Source organism: Rutilus rutilus, assembly GCF_951802725.1.
Source record: "Rutilus rutilus genome assembly, chromosome: 23".
Taxonomy (NCBI): Eukaryota; Metazoa; Chordata; class Actinopteri; order Cypriniformes; family Leuciscidae; genus Rutilus; species Rutilus rutilus.
This window is the reverse complement of record NC_140233.1, coordinates 4,717,501-4,734,010: the sequence shown is the minus strand read 5'-3', so window position 1 is coordinate 4,734,010 and position 16,510 is coordinate 4,717,501. Positions and strand designations below refer to the sequence as shown.

The following is a 16,510-nucleotide window of genomic DNA, read 5'->3' as shown; positions in this document are numbered from 1 at the left end:
GGAATCAGAATGACTGTGATTGTTTGGGTCAGCGGGATCTTAAAGAGCACATGACCGCAGCGGCCGCTCTGCCAGCTGGCCTCATGGGTAAATATTTCGAGTGTTGGGGTGAGGAGTCAGTGCCCGGGGGACATAATATTATCCCGGCACAACAGGTGGAATGAGGCCGGTGCCCACCTGCTCGCGGCACTGGAGGAATGATTGTGTTATTTTAATAAAAAGCATCATGAAAACACAGGGAAGCTTTATTAAATGCAGCATCAGGCCTCATTAGAGCTCATACAGTGGCGCTTACATGTGGCCTCGTCTGTGTCTCTTCTGGAGAGTTCAGGGGCCTTTTCCATTTTGTTTTTACCATGATTACGGAATAGCTAACATATGCTGTTTAATTGGTTTAATGCGACCCGTGATCAATATTTGCGTTCTAGATTCGTTCTGCAGTCTTACTTTAAAACAAACGCACACAGCAGGCTGTCCATAATGTGCGTGTTTATGGAAGTGTGTGTGAATATCTGCATGAGTCAAGTGTGTGTATTGTGCTGTTAGGATCAGGAATTGTCTGACATAAACACACACACACACACACTCACACACACACAGCAGCTTTTCAAAGTTAATCCTACATTTTAACAGTTCATATAGATTAGAACAAAATACACACGTTGTATAATTTGTGTATTATACATTGTGTATTATGCATGTGTGTGTGTGTAATCACATCAGATTACCATGGTATATATCCCCAACACATGGTATTGCTATGGTAAATGTCCATAAAACATAGGATTACAATGTTAATGTCATCACATAAAAGTGCTGTGGTGATAAATCAATAGTATTTGATATTTTAACTTTAATGGTACTTCCAAGGATACCATGGTATTACCACGGTACATGTCTGAAAAACCGTGATAGCAGTTTGTTTAGTGCCATAATTCTGTAACATTTGCACCGTTGAAATAATGTTGTATTTGCGTTGCTGCAGTGTTAGCCACATTTAACCTGTAAGGCAGTTGTGTTGTTTTAGTGCTATTATCACATTAACACGCGGTTATAAGAGACGCTCTTAATGAAACACTCGCGGTGTGTCAGGGACTCTTGATCAGAGCCGACCGGCTCCTCCGGCTACACTGTTATTGGTCAAACAATATGAGCTTTAAATTAATGTACGGCCCACGGCTAATATCCTGTGTGTGTGTGAGTGTGTGTGTGTGAGTGTGTGTGTGTAGGTTCACAGCGACTCACAGCTTCACATTCCAGCCCTGATTAAAGTGGATTTTGTTGTGTGTTTATGTTTGTTTTATGCTCTTTGAGTCGTGCCGGTGTGTGTTTGTTCTGTATGTTTGTTACACACACGTGAATGTACGTCTGTGTGTGTGTGTGTGTTTAAACGGGAAAGGTTTTATGTCTTTTTCTCAACTTGTGTTTGTCATTCCAAACCTATATGACTTTCTTTCTTCTGTGTAACACAACCAAACAACATAGACGTAAAAAATTAAAAAAAATTAAAAAAAAAATTTGTATGAATAAAAAAGAAAAGAAAAACAATCATACTGGTTATGGAACAACATGAGGATGAGTAAATTATTTCAGAATTTTCTGAATTTTGGGGTGAACTATCACTTAAATTCTTCCCAACACCATTTACTTGTGTGTGTATAAAAACACGTAGGCCTAAACTCATTTTAAACTAAAGCAATAATCTATAATTTTTTGTGTGATTTTGCTTAAGGGGTTTTCTGAGTCATGCACAATACAAAGTGGCTTTAAACCATTATAACCATGGTAAAAATCACTTTAATGCACAGCGTATGAAATGGCGACAACAGCAAAATTATAAAAGACACAATGATTTTTAGATATTCTGAAGGCACCAGCTTGTTAGTTTTGACTAAAACAAAAACAACCAAAAATAGTTTTTGGTAATTGAAATAAAGCTGAAATAGATATTACATGAAAACTCTCAAACATAAATGAAATGTTGCTTTACTTTAGCAACTAACTGAAATAAATTTAAGTGTAAAGTTTTTAAATTAAAAGTTTAAGTGTAAGTACTAAAATATTATATATAAAAAAATATATAATAATAAAAATGACAAAGGACATACAATTACTAAAACTTAAACTAAAATTAAAAATGAAACTGCAAATATAAAAAAAATATTTTTGTTTGTTTGTTTGTTTGTGTAGTCGTATGTAAATGTTTGAAATGGTGCTATATATTTTGTTGTTGGAGTCAGTTCTGCATCCAGCATTATTATTGTTCAGAACTTCAAGGGTTGTTGCTCCGATCTGTAAGTGCGAGTGAGTTTTGTACATGAAGTCAAGCTCAGAGTCAAGCTTTGCTCAGCAGCTCACACACTCACAAACACAATAATACCCATAAATGCACCGAAATGTTTGAGAAAAACTGCATATATATACTTGCATGTAACTAATAGTTTAGGTGCAAACTCAGTTCATAGAGAGCCACAGTCCTGCAGAGTTTCCTAATTAAACACCTGATCCACTAAACTAAACTCTGCACCCCTGGTTTACACAGGTCTCTCTTCATATCACATGCTGTTCAACTCGTGAAGTAGAAATGACAAAAAGCAAAGTGTGTGCATTTGTTTTGAGGGACCCCTGATCAGATCTCTTAAAATAGCGCTGTCTGGCTGCAGGCCGATTCTCATTGCAGTTTCGAGGCTGCAGACGTCACTCTGTGTCCCCGAGTAATGTGATTTCGGAACCAAAATGCTTTTGATTATGGAGTCTGGGGATCGTTCTGATGAATGCTGGTGACTGGGGTTCGCCTCATTCACGCCGTAATGATACCAGTGCAACGTTGCTGTCACAACAATTGCTTGATATTCTCATGGTCTTACATACGAAGTTTCATGTTAATACACAAGAGCAGTAGAAAGATAATTCCTGACTTCCCGTTTGCCATCTTCATTAAGATTTATTGGGAAAATAGTGAATTTTTAAAGTCTCACAAAAGTCACTTAATGAATTTCTGGCGTTCAGCGTCCCGATAAACTTTGACGAATTCAGGAATTATCGCGCCAATGCTTTTGTGCATTAACACAAACCTTTCTGTGCAAAATTGCTACATAGCCTCAAACATTAAGTAAATGTGTTATAAAAACTGTTATAAAACTATAGATTTGTATTCATTTTTGCTATAATTTAATTATTGCGTTTTCAGAAGAAGAAGAAAATTACAGCTAATGAAAAAATAGTACTTTTAAGCAATATTATGTTTAAATGAATGAATGAATGAATGAAAAATGAATAAATTTAAGTTGAAGTGCAGTAAAATTAAGTTAGACTAATATAATTAATAGGATTGAATGAACTCAAATAAAATAAGTGTGATTGACAGTGAAATTAGGTAGATAAAAAGCAATAAATTTAGTTTTTTAAGTTAAATTAATTTTTTTACCAATTTAAGTCATTTAAAAAAAAAAAAAGTGACTTAGTTTTCCTAAATTTATCAATGTGAGTGCAATGACCAAATCAATCTGCTCAGCCGTCTAATGTGCGTAATTGCAGCTATATTTTAATTGTATTAACATTGCCTCTTTTATTGTATTTGCAAAACTACTACATCTTTTATCGATTTGAGCTCTAATGCAACGTGTTCTCTTTGTAGGATTGAGCTTCTGGCCGGTTCCAGATCTGGGAAAACCGGTCGTTTGCCCGCCACGGAGCCTCAGCCGCCCCGTCAGTATCCACTAAGGCGTTTTGCTCTTCCACCACCATCCTGTCGTCCGAGTGGGTCTCGGCGTCCTCTCCGGGGGGCGCTAGCGAGGAGCTGAGCGAGGGATTGGATAAGCCTCTGGAGAACGATGCGGAGGGCGTGTGGAGTCCGGATATCGAGCAGAGCTTTCAAGAGGCGCTGGCGATCTATCCGCCCTGTGGCCGACGCAAGATCATTCTCTCCGATGAGGGCAAGATGTACGGTATGCCCCTCCCCTTTTGCCTCTCTGCTTTTTCTTTTGCAGCCAATCAGGGATTTCGATGAGATTTCTGCACCAATACTGGCACCACAGCGAAATGTTAATGTGGTTTCCCAAACATCTGAAAACATCTGGCTTTTCTTTTCCCCCCAAATATATTATTCCTTAAAAGTACCTTAAAAGTACTAGTGGGGATTGATTGATTGATTGATTGGTTGGTTGGTTGATTGGGTTGATTACTTGGTTGACTGGGTTGGTTGATTGGGTTGATTGATTAATTGGTTGGTTGGTTGACTGGGTTGGTTGATTGGGTTGATTGGTTGACTGGGTTGGTTGATTGATTGATTGATTGATTGGGTTGATTGATTGGTTGACTGGGTTAGTTGATTGGGTTGATTGATTGGGTTGGTTGGACAAGCAAAAAATAAAAACCCAGCTTGAATTACCAGTAATATTACACAGTCAGATTTTTATTCTTTTATATTCCGTTCTGAAAATACTGTATAAAAAAACAAATATTTCCAATTTTTTTATTTCCAAAGCATTCAAATGGACAAACAAAAACCGATGCTTGCATACTTCCACCAAAGGTTATTCACTTACTTATTTTCAAGACCATGTTTGAATTTATTTCTTTATCACACCGTCTCTTAATTCATGTTTCTGCTGAAGTATCTGGTGGTTTGTGTGGATTTTCAGACGTCTACAAGGACAAGTCAGTCAAACTCTAAAGAAACCTTTTGAATTGTTTACTAGTTTTGCGAACAGAAAACAAGCTGCCAGAACAATAACACAAGCCTGTAATGCACAATCACATTTCCAAATGCCTACAACGTCAGCTGCTCTTGATGCAAACGCTGCTTTTAGTTGTGATGCATCGAAATGTCTGAATATGATTTATTTCGATTAGTTGTGCAGCTCTAGTCTGTATATGAATTGCTATAAATAGCCTATAGCCAATATGTGTTTTTACTATAAATGTCTGTCTGTGTGATCTGGACCTGTTGATGGCCAGAAATGACCCGATGATGGGTTGGTGAAGCGTGATTTGGACCGAACACTGGGTGAGAAGGAAAGTGAGAGGATGTGTGTGTCTGTCATCTTCCGATCAGCTGTGAAACTTTATAAATCTTCATAAAGCCGTGTGAATATCGGTGCAGAGGGAGGGTCGTAGGGGGCAAAAGGGGGCATCTGGGGTGGATCTATCGGGGCCGGTAGTTTAGGAGCGGTAAAGCTTGTCCGGAATGGCACGCCATGGGCATCCAGAGCCCCGAGTTCAAGGCAGAGAGGGTGCAACCCGACACGAGAATGGACGTTTACCCTTTGAGCATGTGCGACGGAGAGGGACAAATAAACACAAAGCGGGGGGGGGGGTGACAGAGCACCTGTTTCTGCGGCCCCCGCTCGCGACCTCGTTGAGTGAGTTTGTGTGTGTGTTGCCTTTCAGTTCACCTCCAGCTGCCTCTCCTCATGCACACAGACACGACTGGATTTACAGCACGCAAGGAGAGACAGACAGACAGACAGAGAGAGAGAGAGAGAGAGAGAGAGAGAGAAAGAGAGAGATGGTGTTAACACTGGGATTACATGGAGCTCAGCATCAGCCACTATCAGCTCAGACAATCACTCATCATGCTTATCCATCAATACTCATCACCTCTCTCAACCAGTCGAGCTGTGAACGGATAGTTCACGCCAAAATGGAAATTAACATTAATTACTCATAGTCATTCGAAACCTTCAAATTTGGGACTGTTCCTCGCACAAAGCTATCGTATGACTTAAAATGACTTTTATTGTGAATTATGAATTTGAATTAATTTGAATGAATTTAAAATATTTATTATTAAATATATTTATGTTATATACTGTATAAATTTAATTTTATTATTATGAATTTTGTTACACACACACACACACACACACATATATATATATATATATATAAAAGGATAATACAATAAAATTGTATTATATAATTATAATATATTATAATAATTATATAATATTTATTTGAATAAATCAAGCTTAAAAAATATTTATTTATTAAAATATTAAATATTAATATTTATAAAATATAAAAAATATTAAATATTAAAATGTATTAAACATGTAAATTAAAATAAATAAATCTGTCAAGCATTTTTTTAATTGAAAAATAAATTGGCATATTTTTAAACCATTTATTTAATTCATGTTTTAAAACGTATTCTTGAAAAAAACTATTTTTTCCCATTAGAGAAAGAAAGTTGTGCAGGTTTAGAAAGAACTTATTAATTAACTATTTGTTTAGTTGATAAAACCTGACTCTGAATCATTCATCTTCCCCATTCCAGATTTGAAAGCAACTGTACAAACACATGAATATTTAATGAGATTAACTCTGATGCAGTTTTTGATTGTTTGTCTGTTGCTAAAGAATTACAAGTGTAAAACGTTGCTTTACTCAGGTTCAACATGTTTCAAACCCAAAGTTAAGATGTTAGATTCAAAGAAGGCTGCAAAAAGTTAGTCCTTGTACTTTTCGACACTATATACGTGTCTGTATACTTCTATCTTTGGAAACGGCCTGCTCCCAGTGTTCCCGAGGTCAGGAAGCAGATTGAAAGTTTTATAATGTCTTGAGCTGTGAGAGAAACCTCAACCCAGCAGTGTTTGGCGCAAATCAGATAGAGCTTCTTTCATGGCTGCGTTTGGCCCCAGCAATTTCAGATAATCACGCAAATAGCGACAATCTACAGTGCTGAGCGGTCAAAGAATGAGGAGAATTCCCACAATGCACTCGTGACCCTTTTCCAGAGGTTTATCTAAAATTCCTTCTTCCATACTGGTTTTTGTGGCATATTTGCATGGAAACTCACTGGCTGTTACGTGTGTCGCACATTAGAGTTATTATCCAGCTGAGCGTACCCAGCGCACTTAGATTGTTTGGTTTTTGGTGTGCTGGGTGAAAACTCAACAGGCTTTGCCAAAGAAAACATTTCTTGGCTTTCGTCGTCACTGTACCGTAATGCATTCACTCTCCCGACCCGTAAAATTACACACAGCCGCTGAAAGGAAATACATTTGCCATGGTTTAATGGCTCCCAAGCATCCCGTCGGCAAGATAAGTACCCACATAATGGAGCACTTCTCCACCTGTTCAGAAGTTGTTAAAAAAATCAGGAGTTGTCGTCAAATGGACATTTTTGTGGAGGAATATGGGATGAGTGTTGAATGAGAAATCCCAGCTGTGTGAGTCTCAGAAATCACATTACAGACAACATTTTTTGCAAGTTGTGGGTTCGTGAGGATAAATGATAAATTGAATAAATGAAGCTTTATTTTATTGGCTGCAAAATGCACATCACTCTGATGAAACCAAACCACCTCAAAATATAGAGAAAATGAGGCCTATTTTAAGGCCTTTGGGATTTTTTATTGTTATTTTCAAGACAAGTAAGCACTATTTCTTCACAAATTAGTATTATTGAAATGAGAAAAAAATCTCAGTACTTGTTATGTGAAAAAATACTGATTATATGAGTACGATTTTTTAAAAGAAGAAACTTCTGCTCACCAAGGCTGCGTTTATTTGATCACAAATACAGTAAGAACGGTAATATTGTGAAATATTATTACAGTTCAAAATTTGTGTTTTCTATATGTGAATATCTGTTCAAATGTAATTTATTCCTGTGATCAAAGCTGAATTTTTACTCCAGTCTTCAGTGTCACATGATCCTTCAGAAATCACTCCAAAATGATGATTTGATGATCAAGAAACATTTTTGATATTATCAGTGTCGTGCTGCTTCATATTTTTGTGTAAACCGTGATACTTTTTATTTTTTAGGATTCTTTGCGGAATAGATAGTACAAAAGAACAGCATTTATTTGAAATAGAAACTATTTGTAACATCTTTACTTTACATCTAGTTATCTGTATCCTTGCAGAATACATTTATTTATTTATTTACATTTTTTATTCATTTACATTACCGACCCAAAGCTTTTGGTGTACGTTAATAATTGTTGTCGCATTACATTTTTACTGATTTAAAAAAAAAAGATCATTGTATTACAGCAATAAAAAAAATCTAATGAAAAACACAGAAATACCAACAAAAAAAAACATAAAAAAAAACCCATAAAAATTAAATTCAAATAAAAGTTTGAAAACATGTTCATCTGTCATGAAAATAATGCTAATTTAAAATAATTTAACAGAAAAAAAAAATTGAATGAACATTTTTATTTATTATTTCATTTTAAAGTGTGACCTGGACATGTTTTTGTAATATTCATCCGCCACATAAGTAAAAAAATTTGCAATTTAAAAAAAAAAATCTTTAAATTACTGTAAAAAAAATTGTTATAGTAAGTGTTCATGCTGCCTAAAACTTTTAAGCTTAGTCAACTTAAAATGTGAAGCTGAACTAAGTGACAACTTGGATATTTGAGTTGACTAAACTTAACATTTTAAGACGGCACAAACACTTACTTTTTTAAGTAGTTTTTTACAGTGGGGAAAAAATCTTAACCTTTTGCTGTCCAATAAAATAATGGGTCAAGAAATTGTTAATATTACTTCTGTTCATTCAAGTGAAGTGCACTGTGGGATATATGCAGCAACACACAGTTTAGTAACTGTAGTACAGTAGTATGCTATTCCACTCACACAGGAGTCAATGGGTGTATTGAGACGTACTGTTGTAAACGTTCATTAGTTGCCTCATGTCGAACAGATGGAAAAAGCCACCCGTCCCTCACATAGGCTCGATTTTTCACAGGCACGTTAGAGGTTCGTTTATGTCTGAGGTCTCCGAGTGCTCTAATGAGTCAGTGTGTTTTGTGCTGGTCTGCTGAAGATCATTCCCTCGCTTTGTTTTGCTAAGGTCACGGTGGGGTCGCGGCCCCTCAGAGGTCATCAGTGCAGGACACTTTGGTGTTTCTGAGGATGCTTGTTGGTCACACACACCGGCTTTCACTCTTAAATATGTGTGTGTGTTTGTGTGATTCTTCAAGGAAGAATATCAGAGTTTAAGTTTCACATCTCTCCGTCTGTCTGTCTGTCTACGTTTACTCACTCTCATGTCGTTCCAAACCCATATTATATTCGCTTGTTGATATGAGCCGCTCTTTTCCATGCAACTAAAGTGGGCCATAACATTAGTCCTGAATGTAAGTTATATGATAGCTTTATGTGATGAACAGATGCACATTCAAATTGATTAAAAATCCTCTCTCCTTCATTTCAAATCTCATTTGTGGTTTCTTGATCTGGCGTAACGTGATTAGTCAAATCTGAATATGTGCATGAATAAATACAGTGGCGTGTAGAATATGATCAATGGTTTAAATTTGTTATCCGTTCTTTGTTTTTGTGTGTTTTCTGATCTAAACTGAAACTTTTTCAAAGTTTTAGCTTCAACCAAAGTTATATAACATTATTTTAATAAAAATAGATTTACTTATAAATATATATATATATACAGTATATATATATTTTTTGTGCTGTCAAATCGATTAATCATGATTAATCACATCTAACATAAAAGTTTGTTTATATAAGATATGTGTTTATATAATACACACACACACACACATATACACACACACACTATATACACACACATATTGTATAAACACAAACTTTTATGTGAGATGCGATTAATCACGATTAATCGTTTTGACAGCACTGTTTTTTATTATTTACTGTTTATGTATTCTTGTGTCTTTTTATTATTTTATTTTATTTTAATTTTGTCTTTTAAAAAATGTATAAATGATTAACAGTTTAAATTTGTTATAAATTTTTTGTTTGTTTTTGTTCATTTCAAGTTTTTTTTTAGTTTTAGTTTTAAATAGAAAGTCTAACATTGTTTAATTTATATATATATATATATATATATATACAGAATATATATATGTATATTATTGATTTAATTTAAACTATATTTAATGTATGTTTTATATATTCTGCTGTCTTTTTTATAGGTTTATTTTATTCACATTTGTAGGATATTTGCATGCAGAAAGTCAGTCTTTCTCTGATTTTCTTCGCTCATCACGTTCCTCTCTCTGAGATCCCCAGCAGTGAAATCTCACTGGCTACACGTTCGTGAACCCTAAGTGTGCCCTTTCTCGACCCTCAGGAGACCGTCTGCTGCACAGATGTGCCCTCTCTCTATCTGTCGCTCCCCAGATGTTTGACAAACTGACGGTGCAGAAAGAGAAACATCTAAAAGCCAAAAGTCTCCATTTTCTCTCCATTTAATCTTGGAGAATCAGTTGAGATTCTTAAAAATGTAAAGGTTCTGTATTGACATCTATGGTTCCATTTAACATCCATGGAACCTTTAAATTGGACAAAAGGTTCTTTAATAATGAAAGAAAGTTCTTAAGAAATAAAACAAGAAAAGTTATTTGAGGAACGAAAAGTGGTTCTTTTATGGCATCGCTGCGAAAACACGCTTTTAGAACCTTTGTTTTTAAGAGTGAGATCTGATGTGTGATTTCTTATAGTTTGCACAAGTCTTGTAATAATGTGCTTGTGTGTGTTAGTTGTTTATTGGAGCTGAGCAGACGCTGAAGGACTCACAGATCAGGAATGACTGGAATGTGAAGAGGAGGAGAAAGAGAGAGAAAGAAAGAAAGAGAGAGAGAGGTTGAGTGGGAGGTTATGGATTTATGAGGTCGTTGTGGGAGCCGCCGTACCTTTGCTTGACATTAACTTTGTTTCGGGCCCTCTCAGACCCTCAGGGTGGACAGTGTGTGTGTGTAGGTTTCAGGTGACTGTCTCAGTTTTCACTCTAGTGGAGTTGATATGATTGACCCCTCTGTAGCTCCGCCCCTGTGAACACATGACCCCTCTGTAGCTCCGCCCCTTTGAACACAATGACCCATTGTAGCTCCGCCCCTGTGAACACATGACCCCTCTGTAGCTCCGCCCCGTGAACACAATGACCACTCTGTAGCTCCGCCCCTGTGAAAACAATGACCCATCTGTAGCTCCGCCCCTGTGAACACATGATCCCTCTGTAGCTCCGCCCCTGTGAACACAATGACCCCTCTGTAGCTCCGCCCCTGTGAACACATGACCCCTCTGTAGCTCCGCCCCTGCGAACACATGATCACTCTGTAGCTCCGCCCCTGTGAACACAATGACCCCTCACATGTACATACCTAATATATAACTCAATTCAGTTTTTGTTATTTTAGTGTGCTTTGTTTTCTTGACAAAAACTGTACATAAAGCACAATAAAACAGTAGCATGCATATACAATTCTTTTTGTGCACTATTCGGTTATATTTAGGAATATTCCTTTATTTATTACACAAAAAACGATTGCATATGTGTATCTTTAACGACATGTTGTCACATGAGCAATAAGTCACTAATAATACTGACACAAAACTTGGTGTATTCCACTAATGCTCACAAATCTCTTTTCATGTAGTCGCGATGTTATATTGTGTCATGTTTATCAAAATAAAACTGATAAAAAGCATAGACCCCACTAAATTGATAGTAGGCTTATGTTGAACTTTATTCTTGTACAAACAGACGCTGTATTAAGCAGTGCATGAAGTATTGAACGAAAATGTCTGTGTATTTGAAAAACATTGCATTTATTTCACTTCATCTGTCATAAAGAATGCAAACACAGCACAACACACCTAATTATTCGTGACTCGGACTACACTAACTCTGTATGTTTTTGCTTCACTAAAAAGAACGGCTCATAAGAGTCATTTGTTCGTGAATCTGAATACATTAGGCGAGTTCGGCCCTGTCTCAAATTGAACCCGAAGTCACAAGCAATCTCAACTCAACAATGTCTCAAACTCAATGAAAATGTGAACTCAGACATTTCTGCTCCACATTCAGATTCAGATTCATGTCATGTCAGCATTCAAAGCTATTTTCATGGCAAAAATGCAAATATCATATAAATACAATAAAAACCAAACAAACAAAAACAGCAAGTCATTATAATACAAGATTTTTTTAAATTAACATATGATAAAAAATCCAAAACCTTTTAAGGCATAATCTTACTAAATAAGTCCTTAAGTGAGGTAACTTCATAAAAGAGCATTCTACTTGTATTAAATCCAGGACAATCTAATAAAATATGTTTAACAGAGAGGGGAATCTTACAAAACATGCATCAAGTTGGGTCTCTACCTTTAAGCATGGGTCAAACTTGTATGACCCGTACGACATCTGGTGTAGACCACTTGATCAAGTCTAGTTTTAATTCATGTTACAGCTCGGGTCTGAGAGGAGAGCAACGTCTGACCCTCTCCTGCACACAAGGTCATTTCTCTGACATGTTCTTCATAAACAGCCACACAGAGGGGGTTTTAGTCGGGTAAGAGGGCGTTGAGGGGTTCTGTACTAAAGCAGCGGGTACTAGTTCTAGTAACCGGAGTCCTGCCGGACGGACAAGCACTGAGATTTATGAGAGGCGTAAAGGCATATTCTATAAACATTGGCACACAGACCAGCTGCTGTATCTCTCTCCACCATCACTTCACCACGGGTGTCGAGACTATGCACACGTACCCTTTCGTCCAACGTGACCCGTATGTCAGCAGAAGCATCACCTCAAAAAAGATGAACACTCATGTAACCATATCACCATATCAGCCTGTAGCCCAAGACTGGTCACCCACTGTAGGGTTGAGCCGGGTCAGTACCTGGATGGGAGTCTCTCTAAACCCCGCCTTTCTGAGAGCCTGCTCTGCTCTGATTGGTCAGATGGCCCAGTCTGTTGTGATTGGTCTACTCTGCTCTGATTGGTCAGATGACCCAGTCTGTTGTGATTGGTCTGCTCTGTTCTGATTGGTCAGATGGCTCAGTCTGTTGTGATTGGTCTACTCTGGTATGATTGGTCAGATGGCCCAGTCTGTTGTGATTGGTCTACTCTGCTCTGATTGGTCAGATGACCCAGTCTGTTGTGATTGGTCTGCTCTGTTCTGATTGGTCAGATGGCTCAGTCTGTTGTGATTGGTCTACTCTGCTCTGATTGGTCAGATGACCCAGTCTGTTGTGATTGGTCTACTCTGTTCTGATTGGTCAGATGACCCAGTCTGTTATGATTGGTCTGCTCTGTTCTGATTGGTCAGATGGCTCAGTCTGTTGTGATTGGTCTACTCTGCTCTGATTGGTCAGATGACCCAGTCTGTTGTGATTGGTCTACTCTGTTCTGATTGGTCAGATGACCCAGTCTGTTGTGATTGGTCTACTCTGCTCTGATTGGTCAGATGGCTCAGTCTGTTGTGATTGGTCTACTCTGCTCTGATTGGTCAGATGGCTCAGTCTGTTGTGATTGGTCTACTCTGCTCTGATTGGTCAGATGGCCCAGTCTGTTGTGATTGATCTACTCTGCTCTGATTGGTCAGATGGCCTAGTCTGTTGTGATTGGTCTACTCTGCTCTGATTGGTCAGATGACCCAGTCTGTTGTGATTGGTCTATTCTGCTCTGATTGGTGTATTATTGGTGATACAGTGTATATATATGGTTTATATTAACAAAAGTAAAATGTTTATCGTTTTTTTTGTAAAGTTTTAATGTACATATATTTTGTTTATTTTATAGTATCAAAAAATATATATATAATTATTACATACTGCGTTAGACTAAACTGGGAAGGGTCATAGCACTTACATATTGTCCTATTGTTAGTTTAACTGCTTTTATTGTTCTCCTCATTTGTAAGTCGCTTAAGTTGAATAGTTGTAAGTGGATTAAAGCGTTTGCTAAGTGACTAAATGTAAAACGTAAATGTAAACTTCTTTTCTCTTTCTTTTTTTCAGGACGGAATGAGCTAATCGCTCGGTACATCAAGCTTCGAACAGGAAAGACACGGACCAGGAAACAGGTACAGAAATCTAGAATATTTGGTTACTGGATCTTGTTTTCCTGTAAAATAAAGTATCTAAGGTCTAAATTGAATTCATACGCAAAATTTAGTTAAATATTACCACTCGTGTTCAGAGAATGTTTTTCGTATTCCATTGGCAACGTTGTTTCTTCTTGTTTTAAGCATAAACATCACTAAAATTACGCTTAAAACAAGAAAAAAGGGTAAGAAAATTAAACTTAAATCAAGATTTATTCTCTGAAATATCCTCATGGGTTTGATTCACTAATGAAATGCAATGCTATGTAAGTCACTTCATATAAAAATAAGACAATTCTTATCTCGAATTTTGCTTTTCAAGTGAATTTATCTTGTTTTAAGAATGTTTAGATATTTTCATTGGATGCTGATTTAGAATTATAATTTTTTTTGCAGTGTATTTGTATATAAATATGTGATGTCCCTACTAAAACTAAGTGGATTAAATTGGTTAATTACTTTTATTTGACCGCCATGTCACACATTAACAGCAACAGGAAGTACAGCAAATGTCAGACTGGGATTTAGAGATGGGATTGTCCTGTTAAACTCTCAAACAGACTTTCACTGAGTGTAAATGTTTGGCCCCCGAGGGCCTCCATGCTGAAATGGACTTGGGCGGTGTGATTTATGGCACGCGGATCGGATATCGGTGTGTGTCTTCAGCACCTCTCTCAGTCCTGCTTGTTAGACCCACAAACAACTGCTGGGGGTTTGGGATCCGATAGCGTTCCCGCCGGCATTCGATATCGCATGATGTCATTCAGGCCTTGTCACATACTGAGTCTTAAGCCCTCTGAGAGAGTTGAGGTGAGCCGGGGCCCGAGAGGAAAAGTTATCACTAAAAACAAGAAGAGAAACTAGAATCACACCTGATATGTGAACAAATAAAGGTCAGCGCAATCGCTGACATAAAACAACAGATTTGCTCTCTTCTTGCGCACTAATCGACAAAAGTTTTGACTAGTTTAGATGATTAGAAATCGGTAATTTACCATCACTAATAGTTTTTTTAGCCTTACTTGAACAGAACTAGTTCTTCGTGAGGTGGTTAGGTAAAGTTTTCCATGAGTGCTTCATGATTTCAATCCCATCCGAATTTGAAAAAAAATTTGTTAAAAATTTACTTTTTATTTTATTATTTTTATTATTATTTTATACTTAAATGTTTTAATTGTAATTTAAATTTAAAAAATAAATAAATTTCTTATTAATTTTTTTTTTTTTTTTTATGTTTTAAATTTTAATAAAAATGTTGTATAAATTTTTTTTTTTTTATTAAAAAAAAATTCCTTTGCCGAATATAAATCTTATTCCTGCTGCACCTTCATTATGCATTTATGATGCATTCAAACCCTCCTGGGAAGTTTGGGAAGTTGTTATTATGACGTCAGGTGCGTTCAAATCACGTGGGTTGGAAAAAGATGGCAACGTTCATTTTCTAACAAAAAGATTTTTTTTAACTAAACTTTTCAAAAATGATGAATAAAGAATGTGCATCAAGTGTGTTTAGCTTTTTTAACGTTTTTATTACATGTATGAAGGTGCAAAATACTATCATATTTTGTACATACAACTTCGCTAGTTTTATTGTAAATTAAAAAATATAATTATTTAATTCATCGCTGTATTCATTGCACCCAACATGTTTTCTCATTGACGCCCCAAACTCGGTTACTATAGCTAAAAAATGTAATAAAATCCAGAGCACTCGTAATTATGATATTATATCATATATTATATAAGTATAATATCAATGTGAAAAAAATATTCAAATGAAATTTAAATAAATGAATAAAATAATATGCATGCAGCCAGAGCTTCCAGTACACATCCATAACCTTAATACAAACTCCAGAGATCCTAATGCCTTCTGAAAAGGAAAAAGAGAGAAAACAAATCATTTCCATGAATGGCGCTGGATAATGACACTACCTTTGCAACATCGACACTATTTTATTGAGCTGAAATGAATCAACATTGAACTAAATTGAGCTGAATATTAACTCTATTGTCTTCTGTCAAGCAGCTGAAATTGAATTAATTTCATGATTGAAGTTTACAAAATTAACACTGTTATTAACACTGTTATTTTCCTGTTTATTACTGTGAAGCTGCTTTGAAAATCTGAATTGTCTTGACTATAGACTGTAAACTGCATTTGAGTTTGTTTAGAGTTTTGTTACCTGAACATGAGCTCAATTTGTTCCAAAATGAGTTTTCCCATTGGTCAATTTCACTGTTTTTTTACATCTACCATAGTAATACCATGTTTTTTGCATGCATCATGGTGATACCATGGTATTATTTAAATATCAATATTTTAATCATTGTATTTTAATACATTGTACACTTGCCAACTACATGCCAACTAACTCTCATTAGAGAGACTGTTAGGTTCGAGTTGTTCGAATAAGTTGACATGTAGTTGCAAAGTTACTTATATTCAGTAGAAATAAAGTGTTTTAAATGAAAAGATCAGTCTAAAATCCCTCTGTGTTTCCCGCAGGTCTCCAGTCACATTCAGGTGTTGGCGCGACGGAAAGCTCGAGAAATTCAGGTGAAACTCAAGGTAATGAACTCTAATGCTGATCACCTGTTTGCAAATTAACACCATTATCGCTTTACAGCCAAAGCATCTGTTAAAGAGAGGGCAATTTAAATCATCTCT

General features: G+C 36.3%; 1 protein-coding gene across 1 annotated transcript in view; it reads left to right on the top strand.

Annotated features, from left to right (window-relative positions):
• tead4 (TEA domain transcription factor 4) overlaps positions 1–16,510 on the top strand; it is a 38,095-nt gene that overhangs the window by 2,477 nt on the left and 19,108 nt on the right. The window contains exons 2-4 of the mRNA XM_084396280.1: positions 3,638–3,947; positions 13,754–13,818; positions 16,349–16,411. Coding sequence (XP_084252406.1) covers positions 3,941–3,947; positions 13,754–13,818; positions 16,349–16,411 — 135 coding nt within the window. The 5' untranslated portion in view covers positions 3,638–3,940. The remainder of the gene's footprint in view (positions 1–3,637; positions 3,948–13,753; positions 13,819–16,348; positions 16,412–16,510) is intronic.